We start from the raw sequence: 26,420 nt of genomic DNA on the forward strand, positions 1-26,420 counted from the left end.
ACAGGAACAGTTCAGGACCAGGAGCGCCAGCTTCACCGAGAGGCCCAGAAGGTCAGACTCTACAGATTTGTTTCTCAGCTCCAGTCAAAGAAAAATACATTTTGGTATAATGACATCTGTTACAGAAAGCCAACATTTAATACACAGTATAGGCAAGGCAAGTTTCTGTCATAACCAGTGGTCATTTCAACAACAAAAGTTTTTGAAATATGGATTGGACAAGTTGTGGTAGAAGTGTTGTCTTTTCCTATATATTTATTTGTTTTCCTTTTAAGAACTCTTCTTGCTGGCATTCATAAAGTTGCGTGGTTTACTAAAACCTGATAAGAGATGTAGGCTGTAGAACTGCAGTTTCCCTAATTATTTGTAGTCTAAAGCAATATTGTTTGTATGGAAAGGACATTCTTTTTCTGCAACAGCATTCATCAATACTGAGGTTGTAGTAGAACAGGTGCATTCATCAGGGAATCATGTGTAATCATTGCTCTTATGATGCTGCTGCTTCTGTGTGTGAATTCCACAGCAGTAAGATCACATACATGTACCAGACCAGCTTATATAGGCCCTACTCTTAGCTAAAAATCCTCCCATTGTTTAAAATTTAATGAAACTTTATTTTGAAGACAAGCAAACTTCAATGTAGTCTGTTATTCTTGCTTTGATTTATTTTGCCAACTATATGGTATTCCAGCTGAAACTGCACCCTTGCCCCAATAATTTGTGATTATCTGATTCTGATCAGTCGACTTCTCAGTGATCTTCTTCCTGTGGTGTACTACACACTTTGGTAGTCATTGTTTGTCTGTAATCATTGACACAATGCTTACATGGGCCACATGTATCTTCATTGAAGAAAAAAAGTTTGATTCCATTGACCACTCAAAATTTTAATTTGCAATCTAGCCAATCAATGGGCCCATGTCATCAGTGATGTCACAGTGCACTGCCAGGAAACATGGCTTGCTGTTGTACAGATTTCACTGCCTTTTGCCTTCTCGCCTTTCTGCCATAGCTTCAGGCCCAGCCCAAAGTCCAAATTTGAGCTTTTACAGTTGGAACGGAGTTTCACCTGGTAAAACGTCACGGTTTCATTTCCATCCTTTATTTTTTTTCTTTATTTACACAATTCTAAACAGCATGCTGTAAGTATCCGTGCAGTAAGAAAAACTCCTCACATAACCTACATGTTGTAAACACAACACATAACTCATTAATAGCATATTCAATTACAACATGGACAGCATGTTGCATGGATTGTTGTGAAACTTTTTTTCAAATTTAATTTCATTTGAATCTGAATTAATTTGAATGAATCTGAGTGATCACTGTTTATTGCACCACCATTAGCAAACATGTCACAAAGTATGTTACAGTGTCATTACTGAAATTAGGATCTAATCAAAATAACAATGTCTGTGTATGTGTGATTTTAATGTCTCTTTCCTCAAACATTTATGACCCCAATGTTCCTTGTCCAAATCCAGCTTCACAACCCATTTTTTGTGTCTTGGTTCTTGTTTGAAAGTTGATGTTAGCCAAAACACCATGTACTATTTAGCAGTACATGCACACATTGTTCCCAAACAACAGTATTACAGTCATGTAGGTACCGGTATCAACCTACTGGTACTAGTCACCACCATCTTAAACCTTCTTTTGACTAAGTAACATAACTCAACCTTCATTCCCCAGTATTGTATGCACTCATCAGTTGTAGGAATAATACTGTAACAGTAACTGCATGCTCCACAGAAGTGCTGCACTGCTTATGTATGTCACAGTGTGTTTGTGATGTGTTTCAGCCATGCTGTTGTAGAGAACATGTACATGTATAGAACCTTCACTTTTCAGTCAGAGAACAAAGCAAACCCAGGACATAATCTGCTGCATTGCTGTGCAGAACATGCCACAAATTTTAACCGTATAGATATAGTAAACATTGTGTTAAACATTGCTTGCAAATTGCATCATAGCAGAAATCCCCTCATAACATATCCATTCTGACATACTATTGTTTAGTCATACTCATAATAAGATGTGCAATTTTTTTATGTTATACTGCCAGATCTGACCAAGTCTGTGGCATGACAAATCTTCTTTTTCACAATGTTGCTTTGAATATCACATTGATAAGTGAACCCAGCAATTGAGAAGTATTTCCTAATGTGAAATGTCTACAACATCATATATCTATATAATTTGAATGATGGGGTCTTGGTTTCGTAGTATGTATGTAGTATGGGTTGTGAGATACTGACTGATTTATTTAAAGAACTGAATGACTGAATGGGAGGCATTGAAATTACATTTCCTGTTCTGCATCAAACTTGGTCACCTCTGGTGTAAATACTACCTACTGTACCTTACAAAGCTCCCTTGCTGTTTCTAGGCGTGAGACACGACAGTCAGGAACAGACCATGGCTCAGCTGTGGACGAGAGACAGGAAACCTTACTGAAGGTCCACACTGAACTACTGGAGACTTGTCTGGACATGATGGCCAGATATACCTTCTCTACCTGCTCCACTATACCAAAAAGGTGGGGAAAGTCTCTCTCCTTTGTGGTAGAAAAGTCGAAAATCAGATTATATCACTGTACAAGCTTTAACATGTTACATTTTGTATACCAAGTTAGTGCTATATAACCTCTGGCTACTTTTGATTTGAAGGTCTCCTGTTGCTGAATTCTTATTGGCTGGTGGACAGACCATGACTTGGTTGCTAGGCAACCAGCTCATCACCGTGACGACCAGTGGAGGAGGGCTGAGGATGAGGAAGAACGGAGTTTGTGAGAAGTGTGCTTCCCTTCTCAACCTGGAGGAGGACAAGCAGGAGGCTAAAAGTAACTAATCATCCTTCTATGATTAGTCTGCAAATTGTATTACTACCTTCTGCTTTCATGTTGAAGAAATAGATTAAAAAGTTATTGTATGTCCTTGTCAAACACAATGTAGCATAATGCAGCTGTAAGCATATGTTTGCACATGTGCTTTGTTTTTCACAAGAAAGAGAAGTTGTGGTAATCCTTCTACCACAATGTAGTTGTACGAGTAGTACCGGTAGTATCCAGTCTTTGATTATACTGCTGCGGGGGTCCCTGACACGGGGTGGACAGCAGTCAGCCAATCTTCACACCACACCTCCCAGTGACTGTCCAGTGGGTCCACACCGGCAAGGCCGCACTGTCAAATGTCTTCCTGACACAATCCACAATGTCTGTTCTGTATTCAGGTCTTGTGACGACTGAAGAGTATGTGGAAGCAGAGTTCCGTGAGAGGTCAGACTCGGCGTCCAAGGGAACCCAGGAGGCTCCTGGGAAGCTGGAGACACTGACAACGTCACCGTCTATACCTCCAGCTGATAGCAAAAGGTCAGCACAGATTCTCTCAAGTAATGGGAGTCATTGAAATTCCATTTCATGTGGCCTCAAGAGTACTCCCTCAAACTCACCAGTCTTACAACATTGGGAAATGGATTCCATCGAGACTATCAAAGCAGCTCTTCAGTTGTTCTTGGCCACCTTTTCATGTTTGCTTTGGCAATAATGTACTGTCTTACTGTCCTTTGTATATGTAACAATGTACAAGGAGATAAGATAGCCTTAGATAATGAACAGTGATTTACTCCCTTTAGACTTGGAAACTAAATGTCTGACCACAGTTATTAGAGTTATTAGACCATATTTTCATGCTATTGATGTCCTCAGGGAGAGGAAACGATCCAAGTCGGGCGGGAAGTACCTGAGCTCGGCGCCCACCCCTGTGTCTCTGCTGAAGGAGGAGTTCCAGCTCTTCAGCCAGGGTCTGACGGAGAAGACACAGATGGACGTCGGGGAGAAGGCCACCATCCAGGAGGACAGGAGCGGGGAGGAGAGAGAGGAGGTGGAGGAGGAGGAGGAGAGAGAGGAGGAGACCAGGGTGGAGACACCTGAGGAGACACGAGGTGTGATGGCAGGACAGGTGGGCAGGAGAGCAGAGATGTTCCCAGATGTACCCAAGGACCAGAGTTCTCCAGGTACTGGATATTTGGGGTGAATTATCAACACTGCTAAATAAGAAATCTGGGTTCCCAAGAGGAGATCACATTATAGCCTGTTAAACAAGAGTTCCACGATCTCATACCTTCGCCAAATGATGTTAACCCGTCCGGGTGACGAATTATACAATTTTAATCATTGATTTTGTAAATAAGAGCCTCATTCGCATGGATTATATCAGTTGATCATATTCTCCATCCAATGACGGCCTTATCATAACAAAAAGGCTATTATAGCACTTCCTCATAAATTATGCAAATGAGGTCATGATTTGTATAAATTATGTTTATTGATGTTCACCTTCACTTAACTTCCAAATGTGGCAAGTATGAAATTCGGGGTGCAGCAGTTACAACTATGGAATTATAAGAATTTGCCATTAATTATGCAAATTAGGTCCTCATTTACATAATCTATATCCTCAGATGTTTTTCTCGTTCTCAAGTAGATGTCACAAGTGTTTCATAGTTCTATTATTGAACAAAGCAGATTTATAGAATTTCCTCATTAATTATGCAAATTAAGTCCTGATTTGCATAATTGCCATCTGATTATGTCAAGCACCACTTCAACTACCTACATACCAAAAATCACGACAATACGTCAACCGGTTCTTGAGTTATCGTCCTTCGAATTTTTTTCAACAAATGCTCCTGCAGTTCCAGAACAAGGCGCTAGGGGACCCAAACTCATGTCACTTCTTCTCTATCCCAAGAGCTATCTGCCATCCAAAATTCGTGACCCTTGCATGTCCAAATCACGAGATATCAAACCGGAAGTTCTGCTGCAGTACCTAGGAAAGCCGCCAGGGGGCCCAAAATCTAATCATTTCTAGGTCTCATGAAGACCTACCCACCTACCAAGTTTCATTCCAATCCATCTACTGCTTCTTGAGTTATCTTGCTAAACCACACACACACACACAAACACACACACACACAGACAAACGCTACTGAAAACATAACCTTCTTGGCGAAGGTAAAAAAGCTGACTCTATGTACATGGTACATATAGTGGGCTACTTGTGAATAATGTGCCTTCTTTTCCTGATGTCTGACATCTTTTGAAGATATATTATTTTGACACCACTGTTCCCCTTTGTAGCTATGAATTCCAAGACGAAGAGTTCTCCCACCAAGCTGGTAAGCCGGTACGAGTGTAACTGCTGGTGTCAGGGCTGGGCGGAGATCCTGATCCGCCGCCCCACGGGGAACACGTCCTGGATGATGCGGATCCAGAACGCGCGGCTGGTGCAGCCCGACCAGGACTTCCCGCTGGCAGACATCGCCACGCTGCTGCTCGGGCAGAAGGAAGAAGGTCAGCAGTCCTTCCCAACAGCTCCCTCTGTTGATTTTCATCATATCTGCAGCTGTAGTACACTTTCGAGCAGATATGCCACAGAAAATCAATTAGAAAAAGAGAAACATTTGTAAACAACAGCCTCTGAAAAGTACATGTTGTCTTTTCTGGAGAAACTTCCTGAAGGTTATAATATGCTTGAAAATTCTAGCATAGCATAGCAATCATTCTAGCATAGCATCATATCATGCACCATCTAGTGTTAAAGACTCATATAAGCTGCAAAAGTTGGTAGTTTGATACTGGGTAGCTGTACATATCTTGCTGTCTAGTACTGTTTTATCTTACATGTACATGCACATGTCCTGCAGAGAATACTGCTGCCAGCCGTTACCAGAGGTCAGATTCTGCCCCTCCCTCCATGGGAGTCAAACAGGATAGAGCCAGCAAACCAGTACACGAGACAGGTGAGTGAGGAAAATAGTCACATCACTCACATGTGCATTATTTTAACTGATTTTAACTGATGGAAAAATTCTCTACACTTGGGTGTCCAAAAGGTCGTAACCAGGTTGTCTGTCCTTCAGTTTCAGAAGTTGTATATGTGGATGCAGGTGAAGATGATGGAGATAATGGGGATGGAGAAGACAGAGGCTTATTTCACATTGGTAAGTACTACTAGGCATTAAAACATGTGATCTTTTGAAAGAGACTGGCTTTCATGTAACAACATTATATCTCTGACCAGTTTAGGTGTGTTCTCATTTAAGCTTCCTTTGTATCCACTCACCAGGTTCACTGGAAGATATCAACAAGACAGAACCTACAGGCTTTCAAAAGGTCAGTAGAAAGTTAACTAAATGTTTGCAGCTTCTGATTTTGTGTGTTTGCCTGGCTTGGTCAGACATTGATGGTGTTTTGATTCCCTCTAGCCTATCCTTGGAACTTCCCCAGTGGACACCGAGGAGGTGGTTGAGGTAAGGAGACTTTCTCCTTTTCTGTAACCATTTTTGATTTTTTCAGAGATATTTGATATGCTTCCGACAATACATGTAGAAGCTTACAATCTTAGTCTACTACTATGAATGTCATCATTCTTCCATACAAAAGGACTGTGGATAATTGAGAGTAGGTGTTTGCTTTGTTCTTTGTTAGTCTAAGAATGACTTAACTAGGTAACTGCAACATGATGATGATGACATTGCTTGACTATCATTTGCCATCCATCCTTCCTTCTAGCCATCAAAACGTGAGGATGAGTCAGAAAATCAGGAAGACGTGGTTGTTAGTAAGAGCCCCTTGTCTCCGATCCGCAAGACCAACTCATCTCCACAGCTGACTGGAGAGTGGGCGGTCTATCAGGATAAGGAGGAAGAGCAGATGGAGGAACTAGACAATGTCTTTGAGTCACAAGACAACGATGATGAGAGAAAACGACAAAATGTGTTGAGCGTACCAGACAAGGACAGTTACTCTCAGAGTGTGAAGCATGTTCCTCAACCTGCTGTGGAGCCAACACAATCAGAAGAAAGGCAGGGTAGACCAGTGCAGAGGAAAGTTGCAGTTACAGAAAGACAAGTGAAAGTTGGAGACAGGAAAGAATCAACAGAAAAGCAGGGTAAACCAGTGGAGAGAAAGGAGTCAACAGAAAGGCAGGGAAAAGTCGTAGAAAGGAAAGAATCAACGGAAACGCCAGGGAAAGGTTTAGAGAGGAAAGAGTCAACAGAAAAACATGTTAGACCTGTAGAGAGAAAGGACTCTAAGGAGAAACAAAGGTCAGCAGAACGGAAGGATTCTAAGGGTCGTCAGACAGGAGGATTGGCTGGCAGCCGTATCATGGAGGATGTGAAGGAGACTGACCCTCCTCCCAGCATGGGCACTCCCCAGTCCTCCCCACCCATGATGAGAAGACCGAGGGCACAGACTGTGTCAGTTATGACACCTGGAGGTAGGTGCTTCTGCCCATGTTGATCCCATCAAGTTAATGTTACAGCTGCAGTAATGTTACATTTCCTACATTCAACATCATCATCAGGATTTTGTTCTGTTTAATGCAATGTTTGTTTCAAAGGAGATTGATGATAATTGTGTTGATATCTGTCAAATGTTTCAGTTAACAGAAGGGAAGAGTTCTTGGAGAGAAAGCGGAGGATGCAACCACCTGTTAAGGAAGGCACAGGGTCTGGTGTTAGTCCAAGGTGAGCAGGAACCCACTTCTTATCCAAGGAGATTGATGAAGATAGCTTTTACCAGTGATTGCAGATTAATTTGTTTCCTCCATACATGTAGGATTGGTAATATGGTACCTTAAGACGACTGATTTCCTTGAATAGCAAGACAAATCACTGCTTTCTGATCTCTGTAGGTACATTGTTAGTTGCTGATTGTTGTTCCACCTTGTTGTTTAACCACTTTTGCTGTCCTGTTTCCCAGCTTTGTGTTCCTGCAGCTGTTCCATTCAGCTGCTTTTGGAAGTGTGAATGAGAAACCCATCCTGCTACCGAAGTCTGAGGTAAGGAAGGTGTTTGGGGATGGTCAGAACAAACTAGTGAACAGCAACAGGCTTCCAGTTTACAAATAATGCAGCCTGCTTAATATCGTACTTAAAGTCAATTCTATGGTATGTCTAGTATATTTGTGATGAATCATTGGATGATCTTTGAGTTCTAAGGCTAAGAGTGCCATCACTTGTACATTGTATAGAGTTTCCACACATTGTATTCTTATTGTCTTTTGCAGGTGGTTGGGCGAGCTGTGAAGAACTTGGACAGAATCCCTCCCTATGAGACCCACAAATGCGGGGTTCTGTATGTGGGACCAGGACAGGTCAGAGTCTCTGCTGTTCACACTGTTTTTAAGTATGGAATCAGGCACTGCATGTGGTTCTGACTAGGCTTTTAAACCTGTCTTAAAGTTTCTTTTATTGTTTCATGGGTAAGTGATGGATTCATGTGTCAAATATTACTGTACTACAGTGTCTATTTCAAACAGACAGAATAAGAAAAGTGATAGATGAATATTATATTTCTAACGTACTATTTGTTACTGATCTCAGACCACAGACGAGAAGGCCATCCTGTCCAATGAGTTTGGTTCTCTGCGGTACGTGGAGTTCCTGAGTGGGCTGGGACATCTCATCCACCTGAAGGACTGTAACCCAGACGAGATCTTCCTGGGGGGTCTGGACTGTAACGGCAACGACGGCAACTTCACCTACAGCTGGCAGGATGACGCCATGCAAAGTGAGTCACTGGTCTGTTGGTCATGTTTGTCTGTTACATACGTTTTATTTTGCTCAGTTTTATACCAAGGTACATGTACTCAACAGGGTCAAATACTGTCATAGTCAACATGTTTTCTGGGTGTGTTAATATCTCACTGAAGTCTCTTAAAGTTTGTATTTTGTATTTCCTCTACAGTGATCTTCCATGTCGCTACTCTGATGCCCTACCGGGAGACAGACAGAAACTGTCAGAGTAAAAAGCTTCACATTGGCAACGACTTTGTCACCATCGTGTACAATGACAACACAGAGGACTACAAGCCAGATACTATCAAGGTTTTCCCATTCACCGCCCATTGTTTAACTAGTAACCATAATTATATCATGTGTAGCAACAGAAATGTAGGTAAATTTGACTGACACAAATATGTTTTGAATAGATGTCCTTGACATCTTTGCTGCAAGTATAAGTTAGAATATTGACAAGTAGATCTTATTGTTTGCAGACCAGCAAAAACTTGAATGATGTTATCTGTAAACCAAAAGTAATCATTCTTCAAATTCCATCCCAGGGCCAGTTCAACTTTGTGAACATTGTGATCATGCCTCTGGACAACAGCAGCAACCTTGTCACCATTAAGGCCAAGAAAGGTGGGCATGTCCATGTGCAGTCATAGCTGTGTTACTCCAATAACACAAGCATTAGTAATAAGATGAAAGGACTTATTGGTGCACCAACTGTAGGTTATTGACTGGACAAGTGAAAAATTTGTTTGCATGGTCAACACAATAAAACTGGGGGAAGCAAACTGGTTTATAAGTATGACAAAACAGTATTCTGTAGAGCATGAAGTGAGTAAATGAGACCATATCCTGTTGATACAAAGCCATTGAACAAAGTAACCTGTAGAATATTTTAGCAAACATTTCAAATCTGTTTTAATTTCCAAAAGTTCTCTGGCATTGGCCAGGACCTATCATTATATGAGTCTTATGCTATTATGTAGAAGTGACTTTTTTTTTGTCTGTCCCTATTACAGAGGTGGAGAGCATGGTTGGTGACACCAGCTCCAAAATCATCTCAGATGACAACCTGGCTCTTACAGTACGACAGATGGCACTGCATGCTAATGTGAGTACAATGTATATCAGTCTATCTATATTTGATGCTAGGCCTGTGTGTCAGATTTTTCTTTGTCAGACACTTAAGAATAATATAACTTACATCTTCCACCACCAGAATGAGACATTGAAAAAAGGACATTCCTTTAAATCAAATCCAGGGCATTATTTTGATTACTTACACATGTTTTTTGCCCTGCAACATCAAGGTGGTGCATCATTTCAGAGTAAATCTTAAAATACGTTTTGAAAATAATCTTTATGATATTTTCCAACATGCTTGATACTGGTAACACCTGTCGTCTCTTACATCTTCCAGTTGGCCTCGATGATCCACCGCAGTAAGAACTCCCCAGAAGGAGTGTACGCCTCCAAGTGGCTGGAGCGCCTGCGTCAGATCAAGCGTATCCGGACAAAGGTGACCCAGGAGCTGGAGGTCCAGTCCCCGCCGTCCAGAACAACTTCTCCCTCCAGCCCCCGCAGCCTGCTCTCAGACTTCACAGGATTTGTGTGAAGAACTGGACTGAGTAACAAGCTGATAGCCTTTGCACAAGTCAATTTGTTGCATATCTGTGGTCAGTGTATGATAATATTGTACATGTACTGTAATTGCTGCTGGTTATCTTTGAGAGGCAATGATCGTATCGGTTTGATGTGTGCTTGGCAACAGCAGCTGGAAATGATGATCGTGAACCTCCTGTTACATCTTGCAATGCTTCTCAAAAATGATTTTGTGTCAGATGTGGCAAGATGAATTAATGTAAATGTACATAAGAACGGGTACAGAATTTTTGGCTTACCTTAAATGTATATTCATTGTGCAAAATGTCAACCTCTATAAATGATAAATGCATAAAAATTATTGATTAAAAAGCATATCTTATGTAAGTTACAAGCTTGACTTTTCCCCGAAAAGGAATAAGCCTTAACATAAAACTCATTTTAAATGGGCCAAAATTGTTACATCCAGACATAGAAGAATGTTATAATAGTGTAGCAAGTTAGTAAGCATATGAGTAATAAATAATTCATTCTATATAAAATAAAATTCAAACAGAGAGAAATCCTGCTTCTATATCTTTCATGTTCCCTAAGTCAAATTCTTCCCTCTGAAACCTGCCCATTTTTATAGCCATTAATTGCCACACATACATACATACATGTAGGAAATCTAACAGTTTGAGGCACCTGGTTTTGAAATTGCCATGAATCAAAAAATATCATTGAAGTAACAGGACCTGCTTAGTCAACAGCTTAGCCAATGGGAAAGGATGGAGGAGGCAGATGCTGGAAGCAAACATGGCGCCGCCCCGACCCTCAAGGTACTAGTACTAGGTGAAGCAAACTTTATGTTGCAGTACCTCATTTACCTGCTAGAGGCTGCTTTTGATCCAGGTACCTTCAAGTGACTTCAAGCATGCCCTTACATTTTAATAGCAGACCGTTCGTTTCTTACACTAGTTACTTTATTATGGTTTTATGAAGAAGATGATGAAGCCATCTGATGTTATACTGTAACAATGGTCTAACGCATTAAACCTTTCTAAGAAATGCCATGTTGTACAGACACTGCAGACAAATCAAGCAACAGGGATGGAAGCCCTTACATAGACTTGTAATCTGTCCAGTCATCATGCTGCCTTTCTCTAGCTTTATAGTTCAACCAAGGAGGGTATAGGGCATATAAGTTACCTTGGTTCAACATGATAGAAACATACAGGGAGACAGTACTGTTCAAAATGACACTTTTATTTCTCATCAATCTGTCAAACAAAGCACAGCTTCACATGACATTCGTCAGAAGGAGAAGGAGAAGGGAGAACTGTGGTTCAACTGAAGGCTCTCTTATTGCAGCGAGTGCAAGGTGAGAGTGAAGAGCTGGACCACAGATCACCACAGGAATACTTCAAGGAAATACATAAAACATCAATACCACACAAAACACTGAACATAGTACACAGCACATACATCTAGACATTTGACAATTTTTATATTAATCAATAACTTCATTACTTTGGCACTATTTCTTCATATTCTGACAGCAAGACATCAATCATCTACCTGCCTCGTCCAACAATTTCCACTAGGTAACATAGTTTTGTCTAATTCATTTACAGCACAATTGTCAAGTTTTAAATTATTGAGTAGGATTACATTTCCACTATACAAAACAAGTTAGATTAGATAATATATCTTTATATACACACACAAGCAATTCAGTTCTCGCACAGTACATTTTGCTAGGGAATCAAGACTTCAGTTTTCCACACAAATTCATGGGATATTTTACATCTTAAAGATGATTTAATCAATCTGATATCAAACAACAGTAAAAAAAACACATTCAACTGGATTTTCCATGAAGTATGGCAGCTTTTGGAATGTTTTGGAAGCCTCTACAGGATTAAAATCACACTCTCTGATGATGTAAAAACAAGTAAAAGCTGCTGAGCAATTATATACAAAAAGCTCCTGGAATAGAAAAATAGAAACTCTGGAAACAGCATACCATATATACAGCAGACATTTATCAAACCCTTTATACAGCTCTATTCACCAAGCAGGTTTCTTTGGGGTGGGTCTCTGTGGGCCACTTCCTCGTGACCCCTGTCTCCTAGAGCTCCCGTAATCAGAGCTCCAAGAGTGCTCCTTCTTTCTAGCTGGGGAGTTTTGGGTTGACCGTGGGTGACTTTGTTCCCACGAGTCTTCCCTCCTTCTATCTCCCCATGGATCGCTGGCTCCTTTACGAGTCCAACTAGACGATCCCCAGGCATTGTCTTTGTACTTATCTGCCCATGACACTTCTTTGTTCTGCCTCCATGAGGAAGACTGGTCTCTCCTGCTTGGAGGACCACTTGTACTGGATCCTTTAGTCCAGGAATTCTCTCTTTGTGTAGGTAACGCTTTTTCCTGTCCGGGAATACCTTGTGTCCAAGAGCTGCTAGCTTTCAACACTCTGTTAGAAGGTCTACCTGACTTATTAGCCGGTGCACTCTGGGCATCCTTTCTACTAATATTGATATTTTTCTTCTGTTGTGTCTCGTTAGTGATACTTGTCCTCTGATGACCCTTTTGTACCGGTGGATCCTCCTCAAAGGTGGAGTCATCATCCACGTAGTGGCGTAACCGATCGAATGTGGATAACACGGCGTCTACAGTCGGTGTGAGTCTGTCCAGGAGGTACTCCAGGTGGTTTGGGTCCATCTGACCCACCTCGGGGAGATGCCCCAGGCCGACAGAGCCACTGGACTCCAGGCTGATGGGACTGTTTGGTGTGGACACGTGGGAGAGGCCTCCTGTGGTTATAGTTGACCGAGATGAGCGAGTAGACAGTCGGTCCATGCCCAGGAACTTCACATTGTGGCGCCACTGGAAAGAAAAGTAAAACATTGTAAACTTACTGCAAAGTCTGAGGAAGAAATGTCCAGTATTGCCTAAGGATCAAAGACAGTAACATTGAGATTGAGATGTTGTGTATGATTAAACAATCTGATGGTTCAAACAGTACAATTGTAGTACTAACCGCCTTAGGCTTGGCTAGGCCAGTCCACATCTTGAATCTCTTGATCATGAACTCCACCATCTCATAGTCCTGCCGCTCCACAGCCGGGCGGTGCATCTCCTTCCGTACTGCCGTGAACCCGTGGATCAGGACGGCCCCAAACAGCCTTCCCAGGATACAGAACACCACCAGGATGTAGGAGGTGAAGAACAGGAAGGCCAGGACTGGGTGGGCCTCTCTGCAGGGGTCAAGGTCAACCTGGCCGCGGAACATGGCCACCATGGCGGTGATGGACATCCACATGGTGGTGAAGTAAGGACTGTGGTTGGAAAACAGCTGTGGAAAGGTGGGAGAACAATATTATTCTGACAACCTGTTAGAAATTTGGCACAGACTCCTTTTAACAGATAGCAATAACCATCCATCATTTCCTGAAGAATTTATGAAGAAGTTAGAAATGCATTAACTAAAATCTAATGACTGTTCATCAGATTGGGACAAAAGTTCAACAGGCTCCACGGACAGGTGGTTACTGGTACTCACCAGGTAGCCGAGCTGTGCATAGATGAGGATGAGGATGAGGAAGATCAGGAAGCAGCCAGCCAGTTCCCAGGCAACCAGCCTCAGGGCCTTGCCAAATATGGACCACTGCCGTCTGAACCGCATTTGTCTTGCCACCTATGGATGGGAAAAAATCATATTCACTGTATTCAGAATCTTGCCTGTATTAGCAGTGAGGAGCAAATCTGACCATTGATAGAATTGCTTTCATGCAGAAGCTCCTAAGAAAGGACCTAGTGGTAGTGTACATATTTAAGAAAAAGTATAGAGAGACACTTGTCCATTGCTTCATGACAACTAGAGTTTCTATTGTCAAAGCTAGAAAGTCTGAGGCACCTTTATCATGAGAAGGAAGATGACCAGGCCATTGAGGTAGGCTGTGACTTGACCGAGGTAGGCAGAGTGGAAGAAGCTGATGAACTTGGCCTTGTCAGCCAGGTGCTCCCTCCAGAGCCCTGTGGTGTACAGCAGCCGGTGGATGTAGACTGCCAGCGAGGAGGTGCTGATGATGATGATGGTCCACTCGTAGTACGTCTGGAAGCGTTTCATGTAGGGCTTGAAGCCGTGTCTCTTCAGCTGGCACAACTCCACCACGATGTAGTACAACAGGAACAGAGCAAACAAGCCCTGCAGACAGGACACAGTAATGTACATGTAAGTTTCTATATGTTCACAACATATTGCTCTAAACCTTTATATACAGTGTAGTGCTTACAAATAATACTGTGTGTACTACATTTCTAAGATGGGGGTAACAAGGCACAGAAACTTTAACAGCTCATGAAATACCAGTGATGTTAGTGACAGTCTGGAAGATGTTGTGAGACTTTGCTTGCATTTAAGAAAATATATTGACCCGTTTGAAACTCAAAAGACTAAGACAGCCAAAGCCTAGCATGCTGTTTGTACACGACTGGTTGAACTGACCTGCATGATCATGAGGAGGTCCACACCATACCCGTACACCACGAAGCGGCCAGACTTGATGTCATGGGAGGCCCGCCCCACACCAGTGACAGGCAGCTCCAGCAGCAGGGTCACCACACTGAACAGGTTCACGTTAGGGTTGTACAGACTGAACTCCACAAACACTGCTCTGGTCCTGGAAAATAATAATGAATCAACTTCAAAACAGGTCTGCTAATGTGGTTATTTCATGTAAGAATAGGTCAGACTCTGTTCTTCAATGATATCGATATCATTTTGTCTTTTCAAACATGTAATCTTATAGCATCTTAATAAAAAGATGCCTTACCCTCTGTCAATCCAGTCAGTACTGTTGAGTGCTGCTAGTGCAGTGATGCTGGCGTTGTATGACTTTTGCAGGTCAACAATGTACCCATTATCAGAGTAGGATCCATCACGACCATAGTACATCAGCCTGAAGGACAACAAAAAATGTAAGCAATCCAGCAATCAAAATCATGTGTGGAAAACAAAGCAGGAGTGCTACTTTAGTGTACTCGTTATTCCAACCTTACCCATTGTAACTGTTGGTTTCACTGTAGGTCCAGTTGGCTTGGTTTGCTGTCCATGTTTCTCCATAGCTGCTGCTGTCCTCTGTAGACAACCTGACACTGGAGTAGCAGTCCCAGTCTGCTGTCCACAAGTTGGGATAGCGGTTCCCTCCTTGCAGGATACAGGTTTCTGCAATGACATCAAAATGATTTTCATTATCAAAAGTGCTATGTTTGTCCCTAAGCTATTATAAGCTTTGATAACAACAGAGAAAGGGGAAGGATACAAATGCTGACTCCCAGGGATGAAACCTGAAGGCCGAAAGGTCCAGGACCCATTATAAGGGATCGTTTTCAACTTGACATTGAAAAAATTTAACATAATTCAGGCAACAGGGCCCACCTGGAGTGTTCCTGATCTGCCTGAGCCTGACCCCGCCCAGCACCACGCCCTCCAGACTGGAGTCAGTGATGGCGTCCTGACTGGTGTCCAGTAGAGTCGGCAGGATGACAGAGTCCATGTACTCCCACCAGTCCTCACTCCTGCACAAGGAACGAGACACAAATGGTCAGAATATGCTGATTCAGACAAAACTATATAATCATTACTAAGTCTTAACATGTAGTCCTAAAGATAAGAACATACATTCACTTTTTATTAGCATAAACTGGAAACCAGTTTTACATGTGGTACTTCATTGAATGCTTTTTTAACCTTTCTAGTTCCTCCTGACTAAAACTTTGGTGCCAACTTTGCATGCAGATGCATAAGGTTAACAATGGGTTTTGCCAATCCATTCATGGTCCTTTCTGTTATATAACTGTAGATCAATCTCCAGTTAACATGAGGGAATGTAGAAGAGTGACGTACTGTGTGATAGTGAGGAAGCTGCGGTTGCTGGTCCCAAACTGCGGTTTGACCAGCGCGTCCTGGATGCTGTGGGTCATCCTGTAGGTATTGAGGTCGTTGTCGTGGAAGGCAATGACCAGCATGGTGAGGATGAAGAGGAGGTAGAAGATGCACTGGTGGATGATGGTGTACATCACGCGCACCTTCCTGGCCTCCTCGCGCGCCTGCAGCAGGCCATAACCGTACGGAGCACGGATGGCCTTGGACTTGGTACGGTCATCCTGGTTCTCAACCACAGGTCTACAGAAAGAGTTTCACCCACAAGATTTTTAAAATTTCTAAACACATCACCAGCCTGTGAGCTTTACAGATGGAAACATGTGAAATTTCAAGTTCAGGTACAAGAATGAAACAGACTAACCATTTTCTTATTATCAAGAATCAACATTTAGTAACCTAAAAAATGTCTTATATCATCCTTACAGAATTTAGAGAAATAATCATCAGCTATTAATTACCTATCCACAAGATCGTCCTCATCATTGTGGTCAGTAGGCTTGCTGATGGAGGCCAGGAACAGGGCGATCAGAATCACCCTGATGGGCTCCATCAGGAACATGGACTGGATCAGGGACAGGAACATGGACAACACCCACTTGGTGGCTTGGTCACGCCCAAAGGCCTGCAGAAAAGAGATGGGCATGTAAGTGGATCCTCAAACAAGGACATCAGTCCAGCAGCACTCAGACTTATGGCCTATCTTTGCATTGTTAAAGTAGCAAGTGAGTACAAAAGGATGAGTCAGAAATGTGTGTTATAAAATTATCAAGAGATCTTGTTGTTAGCATTAACCTTATTAAGGTACAGGGCACGCCTGTAAAGCAGTATATTGTACTGAGTGCGTCTACCCTGTATAAAGAAGACAGAAATAAATAAATTAAAAACAAGGTGTTTGTGCTTACCTGTCCATACATGATGATGACAACCATGCAGCCAGCAATGATGATGGCACACAGCAGGTAGGCGATGTACACAAACCAGTAGGGCAGCAGCCACTTCCCCTTGTCATCATCACTAAGGCTCTCAACTGAGGGGCAGCAGAACATGTTTGTTAGATGAGTCCCTCTGAACCATGCAATTATATATCATGTCCAGTTGCCTAAAAGACTGTCAATACCTTCTGGTTTTCTCAGAGTGAACCAACATACAAATACCAAACTGGAATAAAAAAGAAAAGTATAATCCTCAGCTGATTTACACACAAAGTTTCTAAGCTATTGAAGGATTTGTCAGCTGACCTGAGCTGCTTGAGGCTGGCCGGCGGCGCTGTGGAGAAACACTGCTGTCCACCGAGGTGGTGTCTGACTCCAGCAGGAAGGTCTGGGTCTGCTGGCTCTGGTCAGACTCCGAATGGATGGACGGCTCCAGGGTCTTGTGTATCGGATCCCCAATCCCACTGAAACATGGAGTGCAACACCAAATTAGGTTGGATGATTTTATTAGCCTCTTTGGGTTGCTTCATCTTAAAACTTAGAACTCACTGCCCTTGGGAAATTCACTTGACATGACTTTACTCACTTCACTCAGGTGAAAATTAGCGTAAAATTTACACTAATGGAGATGCTAATCAAATAAAGAAACAAACCTGTCAAGGTCAGCATCAGACCTGGGCGTGAAGCTGCCGCTGGACTGCAGGGTCCGGCTGGAGTCCTTCTGGTCAGACGTCTCGTCCATGATGGACGTCCAGAACTCGTCTGAGGTCAGCAGGTCATCCACACTGTGGGTGCGCGACATCTTCCCATCAGCTTGGCTTCTGGGACCAAAATGGTATGGGTACATGTATTATTAAAAAAAAAATGAAAATGGAATATTAGTATAAGTATTTACCTCATTCATATATCATTTAATACTTAATTGAATCACAACAGTTACTGAAGTTGTGCCAGTGGTCCCTGGCATACTTACTTTGTGGACAGGAACTGGCCAGTCTGCTTGCTCTTCTGGGTAGGAGCCGTCTTGCCCCAGGAGTCATCATCATCATCATCTGACAGAACAGCATCCACATGGATTCCCGGGATGTCTTTCCCACCATAGCGACCCGTCTTCTTCCTCTTCAGCTGAGACTTCTTGGGTTTGCTTGGTGCCTGATCTGTGTCCGACCAGTTCATGATGCTTTCATAGGACCAAAGTTTGTTCCGCTCTTGCAGAGTCCTGTATGAACAGTAAAATAACTTGCCATTAAAAACAGCACTTTTGTGTAATTCCAACATACCCTTAAAAATCTGGACTGAATTGTTGTTAAGTTGATATCAGAGTGCTCAGTTGTTACAGAACAGCGATCAGTGGTAATCTTACAGTGTTTACAGTGGGCTTTAAATGAATGAAAGACCTTTATTGTACATCTATGCCATTACAAGCTAGGTACAGGTCATGGTGATAAAGTTCTACAACAATAACAGTGATACGAGTCGTATCTTACTACATCTACAGTATACCTTTATGTACAGGTTCAACTTTTTCTCGCTTCTTAAGACAGTTGTTTGTGCGAAAGCAGATAGAGCTTATAATACATCGATTATCGAGTTGCATGAGGATATTCCTTAACACTATTTCGTACGATGTATGACTGTAAAACTTGTAAAATAGGCCATTAGAAAATAAGCATTTATTCCAGTGTATATACTGTGGCTGAACTGACCTCTTGTCCTTCCTCAGGTCCTCCCAGCTGTCCACAATACTCATCTTCCCTCCCCGCGGGCGGTACTCCGTCTCATCATCACTGTCATCATCATCATCCTGCCAGGCACTGCGGAAACTCTGAGAATGCTTCATGTTGTTGTTCTGTGAAGGTAAGGAGGTGATGAGTTTCGCAAGTATATTTTGTATTTTGCATGTCACATCAATGAGTGTTTATGCAATGCAAATTTGCTAGTTTAAGCATCTTCATTTGATGGGCACATCTCTTTGCTTATCAAATAATAGAATTTGTGTGCAAAAAATTACTGTTGAACTGTTTCAGGCAATCAGTGAGTCGTAAGCTAATTGAAGATGAATGACAGTAGAAATAAGTCATAGCCTAACCCTGTTAGTAAAAATAGATGATGTCAAATTGTCTTGCAAGTTACTTGTGTCCAGCCAATGACTATATATATGTAACACTTAATACTTGCTGGATGATAAGACAGGACTTACAGAGATGGTGCGATGGTCAAACAGGGCGAATGGATCAGTCTGCCCTGACATGGTGATGAGGGACTCCCCGTTCTGGGATGTGTTACACATCACGTCCATCTCTATGGTCTGAGCTGTCTGTGCCCGCTGTGCCACCGGCTGATAGTAGTCGGTTGCTTTAACCTGTGGATGGGGGAAACAGATTGATGTTATACATTTAAATGTACTCTTTCCTTCCTAGTGCCACAAAAGTTCACGTATAAGTCTCCCAACATCTGACCAGTTTTTGATAGAGCTGTAATTGTATCATTACTTGACACAGATGGAAATATTACCTGATTCCTTCCCTGAAAAGAAAATGAGAATGCATACCTTGCTCTTTATCTTGCGGAACAGTGTGACAATGAGGAGGTTGATGGGGAAGACCATCAGGTTGCTGATGATGCCCACTGCTAACTCCTCCCAGGAGAAGGCATAGTACCAGATCTCCACATCCTAGACAACAACAGGGAAACCACATCAGTCTACACTTAGGCATATAAACCAGACCATGGTACAAACTATGTTACATTTAATGGCACAATCAATAAGCAATGCAAATAAGTGCAGCAATGCTTTGATGCATTAATTCTTGACATGTGCACTATATGTGTTTTTTATAAAAACAACACTAACTGTAACAGTATTCTAGATATATGGACTGAAGAGGAAATATTTAGCTCTCTTCTACTAACAACTTGAAGATATTTCGTACCTCAGTGTTGGTCTTGATGAGCCCGTACCACATGGCATTCACACACATGAAGGAGTAGACCAGGGTGGCCAGACAGGTGACACGCTGCACGCGGGTGAAGCGGTTCCTGGCAGGCCGTTCCAGGATGGAGAGCCACAGGTGCTGCTCTGACAGGCCACGAGCTGTCTCGTTCTTAAAAACTGTGGAGAACTTCTTCAGGGCATCTGGGCCTAGAGAGATGAAGAAACAAAGTATCAGATCATTGTGCTTTTACTTCTGTATGAAAATATCAAAGAATTTACTTTCACCCTTCATTATTCCATTCCTCAAACTAAGCCCTAGCATTGTAAAATACAATGTCGTATACATGACAATTACAATACAGAACTAAAAGGAACGGGCAATATAAAATATACTGACTTGCAACATAGACGTCTTTTTCTACAAAGCCATCAGGCTCCTCCAGTGAGAACCAGCTGTTGGCTACAAAGTGGTAGCGCTTGTCAGTCTGAATGTCGTGTACAACAAGTGATTTCAGGTTCCACGATGGGTCCAGTCCTGTAGGAAGGAATAAATTCTGTCAATCAACTTTTATGCAAAATGTATTACTAATTATTCACTAGCTGTCAAAATTTTTCCTTAGTTACCATATACATGTAATGTATATGTGTTGTTTTTATTGAATAAACCAGCTTTTAGGATCAGCAGCATAGAGACTCCTTGCTCACCTGTGTTGTCGTGCCAGATTTTGATCTTGATGATGTCACCCAGGCTCCCGTCCACAGCTATCTGGAACACGTCCGTGCTGTTTCTCTGGAAGGCGTTGGGTTTCAGCAGAACACGCCGGCCACTCTTCTTCCCATTGGAACCAAATATGTTCAGTCCAACATGAGCAGTTGTTCCTGTAAAGGACACATTGGGATATAGTGCGTCAACTACTGGTATAAAGCTTTCTGTACAAAAAGTGTCAGGTTAGAATGTTATTGTTTGATCCTATTGACTGTTCACTTAATCCTGAACACAACAAGAATTCTGCTGACCTGAGCCTCTGGTCATTCCAGTCATCACGGAGATCTCGTACTTGTACGGACCGTCCCGGCCGCACAGCGGGACCACTGCCACTTTCCTGATGTCCCGCAGGTCCAGCTTCCTGACCACAAACCCAGCCACCAGGAACACCAGCAGCCAACTCATGCAGGTAATCAGAGCTACAGGGTTCTGGGCAATGTCCTCCAGAGTCTGCGGAAAATAACACAAGGTTAGGCTTTCGATTACCATGGGTATATGTGCGTAAAATATACTGAAATTAATGTAGCTAAACATTCAGCACAGAGGCACAATTATGAAAGTAGTCACCATTTGAAAGAGCCATGGCATGGAATGAGTAAATTTCTAGTCATATGCAGTATTTATTGATAAAAGAAATTTTTTTGTCTCTGTCAAAAGACTTCAAGTTAACATAGGTGTTAGAAGTGTCCATAGATTGCTCCAGCACTCGTGAGAATGGACTTTTGTTTTCAAAGGTATTTACTTGTGAAACATCCTCTGTTTGTTAACACAGTCAAGCTGTAGCAAGTCAGCCCAACACATCGTGACCAGCATAATCTCTGCGGTCTTCTCCTGAAGCCCTTACAGGACTTAACTCCCATTTTGACAACAAAGGCTGGGGAATTACCCATGATCACACAATGATCAGTTACCATGGTGATGCCAAACATAAACTGGAATCTCGGCAATGAATACTGAGATGAGATGATGTACATGTTGTTGTGATATGCAGGTGTGTCTTCTTTCAGTCTAGGTTTTTGGCTGGTGACGCAACTAGTATATCCACAACAGTCTTTATAATATCAGTCACTACACAATGAAATTAAGATTCAGTATTAAACTTACTGGGAAGTCCTCCAGGGTGATGGCATTTGGTGGCAGTAAAACAACAGCCCCAAAGGATGTGAGATGGGAAGTGTAGCACACAGACACAGTTGCAGTGGACTCAGAGCTGGCAGTCACACCAGCGTCATCCCACTGTTCAGTGTCCTGGTTGTAGTACAGACAGGAGGAGCAGTAGAGCCCTACAGACAACTTCACCCCCTGCTTCTGGTAGTTGTTTGTAACAGTCAGGTTTACTTCTGACATCCCGGCACGCTCACTGGAACAGACAAGGGTTGAAAACTTCAATAGGTGCTACCGGCATTAAGTTTGAGAAAGTCAATACTAATTATCATGAAGCAACAGGAAACTTAAGGACTAATAATTCAATGGTTCTAACTGCTGTGGTAGATGGACCCTTTCATTTTTCTCACCTTGGTTCGAAGAACAAGGTGTAGGCCCTGTGGTCACCTGTCTGTCTCATCAGATCCCGGGTCAGCACCAAGGTTCTGTTGTTAGTCCCTACATACCAAACGGTGACCGACTGATCATCCTCTGTACTCCCTGCAACCGTTTCGTTGTACCTGACCTGGATGTACACAGCACCTCTACAGTCTGTTATGTTGACGCGGACGTTAATGGCTCCGCCAGCCTTGATGGATCCATCAGTGGTGCTCAGTCCCTCCGAGGGATCGTAGGCAGGACTGCCCACCAAACTGCCCCCTGAGATGGGCTTGGGATTCTGGGAGCCTCCCTTGAACATGAAGACCTTGATTTGATCGTCCTCAGGCAGGTCGTTCACACCCACTTCTGTCTGGTCGCTTCTGGCAAACTGCAGGGACATCATCTGGGAGGAGATGTGGTCCTGGTGACCCCAGGTGAAGGGGTTCGTGTCGAAAACCATCTCAATCTGACTCACCACCTCTGTAGACGTGCCCAACACACTGCTGGGGACGACAAACTGACTGCCACTGATGTTCTGGGCAGTGCTGACGACGCTGGCCTGTGTGAGCTTGGCCCGTGAGGAGACGGTGGGTGCAGTGATGACCAGGTCCTCTTCTCCCTCCACCTTGTTCTTGAGCAGGGCATAGTTGTACCTGGAGGCCAGGCTGTAGGACTTAGTCACCACTGCCTTCCTGTGGGTTTCACTGTAAGGCAAACAAACAATTGTTTATTATTAAGTCTTACAAATCATTTGCCACCAGTCTTATCCATATAACTAATAAAGTGAAAGCATTATATGATTATCAAGTAATTTAGTAAGTGATTATAAGCCTGAAATAAATTCCAAAACATTGGTTGGACCATGCAACCAAGGAACAAGCTGACTCTGGTGTATGTTCTTTTTACTGCTACAGTATATTCCTAACTACCATAGACTCCATACCTAAACATATTGTGCGCTGTATGCTAGTTGTCTTAAGACCAAGGTCATACTACAACACACTTCCACATGTACCTGAAAGTGCTGGCTTTGGCTGCCTCAATGATGTTGGAGATGATGTTAAAGATGTTGGTGGCCGTGTCCTTGTCCACAACCTGCCCCTCTTCAGCCTCTGCCTCTTGTATCTGCACCATGGCCTCCAGCGCACTGGTCAACCCTTGATGGCTACTTTCTGAGATCATCTCTTTGGGAAACTTCTGCAAATGGCCACGGTGAGGGGTTAGACTTCACTATACCTGGGGCTGCATGTACCATCATGTGGGAATACTGCATGATATTTCTAGCACCTTTTGCATTATGTGAAATAAAGGTAACTATCCTCAGCTAATATGCCCCCTTTGGTGACCAGGTATGATTGACACATTTGTAATGGAAAACTTTTCCAGGACAGATTTTTTTTAAGTTAATTCAATTATCGAGGTCCCTTGACTGCCCATATTGCAATAATGGTAACTCCCATTACTGACTACTTAGTAAGTGATGATGCTATCGTACAAATAACTGTGACAACATGTTGAGTAGTGGCAAGTACATGTTAATTTTTAAACTCCACTGACATTTTAGTGCCTCCCTACTGTTGATCTAATGCCAGTCTGGAATGTGTGACGGGCACAATTGTGTAGCAGGAACACAGGCTGGTTTGTGCTGTACTGGTGCCAGCGTGTCAGTGCTCAGTAAGCACACAGGACGGGAAATGAAAAAGCTGTGGATTTTTCCCCCCACTTTGCTGTTACAGGTGCATTCCTCAAATGGCATAAGTAGACTTTGCAGAGTTTTTCAAAGTGGCTTATCAATGCATGCCGGGTTAGAAGTCACGAGGAAATGAAAATGAAAAGCAGACTACGTGCTGCTCCAGATACGGGAATGTTCTGATAGGAGGGGTTAGATGTTGGTTTTGCAGTGGTGCAGGGGACCTATCTGAAACCAAACAGACAGCACAAAGGGGTATGACGCACATTCATTGTGGGGTACATTTTGTAGTTATTCAGGGCTGGGTTGTCCTTTCTTCATGGACACAGGCCCTGGACAGGAAATGCACTAAAGGTGTTTGGTCCAGATAAAGGTAAATCTGACTTGATGACAGACACGGCTTCATCGTTTTTTTTCATTACTGTGAGAAGAGGGGGCAAGGAAAAACAGAATAACCCCAAAAATATGCCACAAATGGCCAGTGCCTGCTAACTACTAAGTTTAGCTATATTGTGATGGAAAACATATTTAAAGGAGAAACAATAATGTTTTGAAGGAAAGTGGAAATTCACAAAATTGTGGTGCTCATTATCCTTACATCAAAAGTTAATGTACAGTTATGAAGTGTCACCCATGGGACAGAGTGGCGACAGGATGACTCAATGGGCTTGTTATGGTACAAGTGTCATCTGTCGTGCAGACTGACAGACTTTCTGGCGTTATCAAGGGAATGTCTACACAAACAATACCACAATGATGTCATGTTTAATTTTGTGTGGTATAGGTACACAAAAAAGGTTACAAATGTCACCACATTTCAGCCTCAACAAGGGCTTAATTGACTTTAGACAGGCACTAGAAGAAAGACAAATATTTAGCTTAATCAGACAGAGTGGTTGAGATAGGACTCAGCAGCAAGAGTCTTTGTTGACTGAAAGTTCACAAGACAGGTAAGACCAACAGTTCCCATATGTATGATCTGGGTCACCCAACACACACATGTAGCAAACGGTTATGAGGGAGAACTGAGACTTGTTTTCTTTTTCAGGATACCCACAACTTTCTGCAACCTAGATGTCTGACATCCTGGGAGGTTAAAACTATTATTCTTGGCTGTACTTCCTATTTTCATAATACTCCAGAGACTCTTCATATTACACCGTATAGTACCCTAAAGAACGTTGACACCACTAGAAGAATGACCGAACATTAGCGTTGATTTCGCAATCCTGTATCACTATCAACAGATGGCTGGTACAGGCCTTCAACTGGGATACATGAAACCGTGGGTAAAAACAGAAGGCGGTTACGAGGAGAATAGGGTTCCTTTGACGAGGTGTTGATTTCTATTAAAGGTCCTGGTTAAGAACACAACCAAATTCTGTGGCCTTGTTCTGACTAACGTTTCTTCCCGTCTCCAGTTTCTTTTGTGTAATAATCCTGACATCGTCCAGGTTTCAACAAGCTTTTCAAGTGTCCCCAACTCTACATGAAAGGGAGCCAGATTGAGTTTCCTGCCTTCCCACACTGCCGCGGCACTGGACTCATGTAGGGAAGCACGTACTGTACATTTTTCACAACAGATTCGACATAACCTTTACATTGTACAAACCCAAAAGAGCATTGTACTGGTACAAACCAGCAACCATGGGCTCCTTCTTGTTGGTTACAACTTATGCATTGTACAAAGAATGACCTTGTAAATCCTCTTGAACACAACGTTTTTGTGTTTCTTGGTTGATGTTTTTGTTTTTGGAAAAAAGCTCAAGATGGTGAATAATCACTGCTTTCTTGTCTGTTTAAACTGAAATAGTGGCTGATTCATACACAGACAGGCAGTGAAAACAGAGGATGGCATTAGTCCTGCTCCAATAGTTTCAGTTAATTGGATCAACGAAGGAGGAGGAGCTCTACTTAAGGCCTACAACCAGCCTGTCCAGGTAACAGCCCCCTAGGGTCTATGTCACTTCTTTACTACTATACACAACTGACCAAAGCTGACCAAAAGTTGAGATAAAAGTGTCAATAACATTCTGCCATCACACAACACACCATAGAGATCCAGGAATGGTAAATAAGGCATCAGTTTCTCTGCACTTTGGTGACATCTGTCTCTCCTCTGCTTCTTTTGATATACAGTTGCAGAGTATACTGTTATCCAACTTCAATCTGTTCCTAAATCAGCTGAACAAGCTGTTTGTCCTGACTTCATGTTGCTTCTGCTTCTACATGTCTGCAGTACTTTCTTTGTTCTTGGCATAGTGTGTTTTTAAGGGACACTGTGTGTTGAAGGGATTTGTTCCTGGGACTGCTCCTGAAGAGATTGCTCAGACACTAAACCAGGTACAAAGACCACAGGGGTTCTGTTTTGACAGCAAGCAGCCTCAGGTGTTGACAGATTGAATACAGGTTCAGAGGACGAAAATCTGTATCTGTAGACACTACCTCGATTTCAACACATTT

The 26,420-nt window shown here is 42.6% G+C and overlaps 2 protein-coding genes across 6 annotated transcripts in view; one reads left to right on the top strand and one right to left on the bottom strand.

Annotated features, from left to right (window-relative positions):
* Nucleotides 1-10,744, top strand: part of LOC109484627 (tuberin-like) — a 34,023-nt gene extending 23,279 nt beyond the window's left edge. For 4 of the 5 annotated variants that reach the window (XM_019787991.1, XM_019787977.1, XM_019787984.1 and 1 more), the window contains 19 exons: nt 1,013-1,072; nt 2,390-2,539; nt 2,670-2,842; nt 3,232-3,370; nt 3,707-4,014; nt 5,141-5,353; nt 5,707-5,802; nt 5,923-6,003; nt 6,129-6,175; nt 6,268-6,312; nt 6,575-7,283; nt 7,449-7,533; nt 7,769-7,847; nt 8,075-8,161; nt 8,391-8,577; nt 8,755-8,894; nt 9,131-9,209; nt 9,599-9,690; nt 10,000-10,744. In XM_019787991.1, coding sequence (XP_019643550.1) covers nt 1,013-1,072; nt 2,390-2,539; nt 2,670-2,842; nt 3,232-3,370; nt 3,707-4,014; nt 5,141-5,353; nt 5,707-5,802; nt 5,923-6,003; nt 6,129-6,175; nt 6,268-6,312; nt 6,575-7,283; nt 7,449-7,533; nt 7,769-7,847; nt 8,075-8,161; nt 8,391-8,577; nt 8,755-8,894; nt 9,131-9,209; nt 9,599-9,690; nt 10,000-10,194 — 2,965 coding nt within the window. In that variant the 3' untranslated portion in view covers nt 10,195-10,744. The remainder of the gene's footprint in view (nt 1-1,012; nt 1,073-2,389; nt 2,540-2,669; nt 2,843-3,231; nt 3,371-3,706; nt 4,015-5,140; nt 5,354-5,706; nt 5,803-5,922; nt 6,004-6,128; nt 6,176-6,267; nt 6,313-6,574; nt 7,284-7,448; nt 7,534-7,768; nt 7,848-8,074; nt 8,162-8,390; nt 8,578-8,754; nt 8,895-9,130; nt 9,210-9,598; nt 9,691-9,999) is intronic. The other variant, XM_019787997.1, reaches the window with a different exon arrangement.
* A 669-nt stretch (nt 10,745-11,413) lies between these two features.
* Nucleotides 11,414-26,420, bottom strand: part of LOC109484550 (polycystin-1-like) — a 41,289-nt gene continuing 26,282 nt past the window's right edge. The window contains 24 exon segments of the mRNA XM_019787873.1: nt 11,414-13,049; nt 13,204-13,518; nt 13,726-13,860; nt 14,080-14,370; nt 14,671-14,845; nt 14,999-15,124; nt 15,225-15,390; nt 15,604-15,743; nt 16,072-16,350; nt 16,569-16,732; nt 17,013-17,137; nt 17,349-17,506; nt 17,696-17,863; nt 18,016-18,261; nt 18,749-18,891; nt 19,243-19,404; nt 19,594-19,716; nt 19,976-20,184; nt 20,375-20,512; nt 20,683-20,856; nt 20,995-21,193; nt 21,848-22,103; nt 22,258-22,971; nt 23,283-23,464. Coding sequence (XP_019643432.1) covers nt 12,234-13,049; nt 13,204-13,518; nt 13,726-13,860; nt 14,080-14,370; nt 14,671-14,845; nt 14,999-15,124; nt 15,225-15,390; nt 15,604-15,743; nt 16,072-16,350; nt 16,569-16,732; nt 17,013-17,137; nt 17,349-17,506; nt 17,696-17,863; nt 18,016-18,261; nt 18,749-18,891; nt 19,243-19,404; nt 19,594-19,716; nt 19,976-20,184; nt 20,375-20,512; nt 20,683-20,856; nt 20,995-21,193; nt 21,848-22,103; nt 22,258-22,971; nt 23,283-23,464 — 5,604 coding nt within the window. The 3' untranslated portion in view covers nt 11,414-12,233.

The sequence above is a fragment of the Branchiostoma belcheri genome, unplaced genomic scaffold, assembly GCF_001625305.1.
Source record: "Branchiostoma belcheri isolate BF01 breed outbred unplaced genomic scaffold, Haploidv18h27 scaffold11, whole genome shotgun sequence".
Classification (NCBI taxonomy): Eukaryota; Metazoa; Chordata; class Leptocardii; order Amphioxiformes; family Branchiostomatidae; genus Branchiostoma; species Branchiostoma belcheri.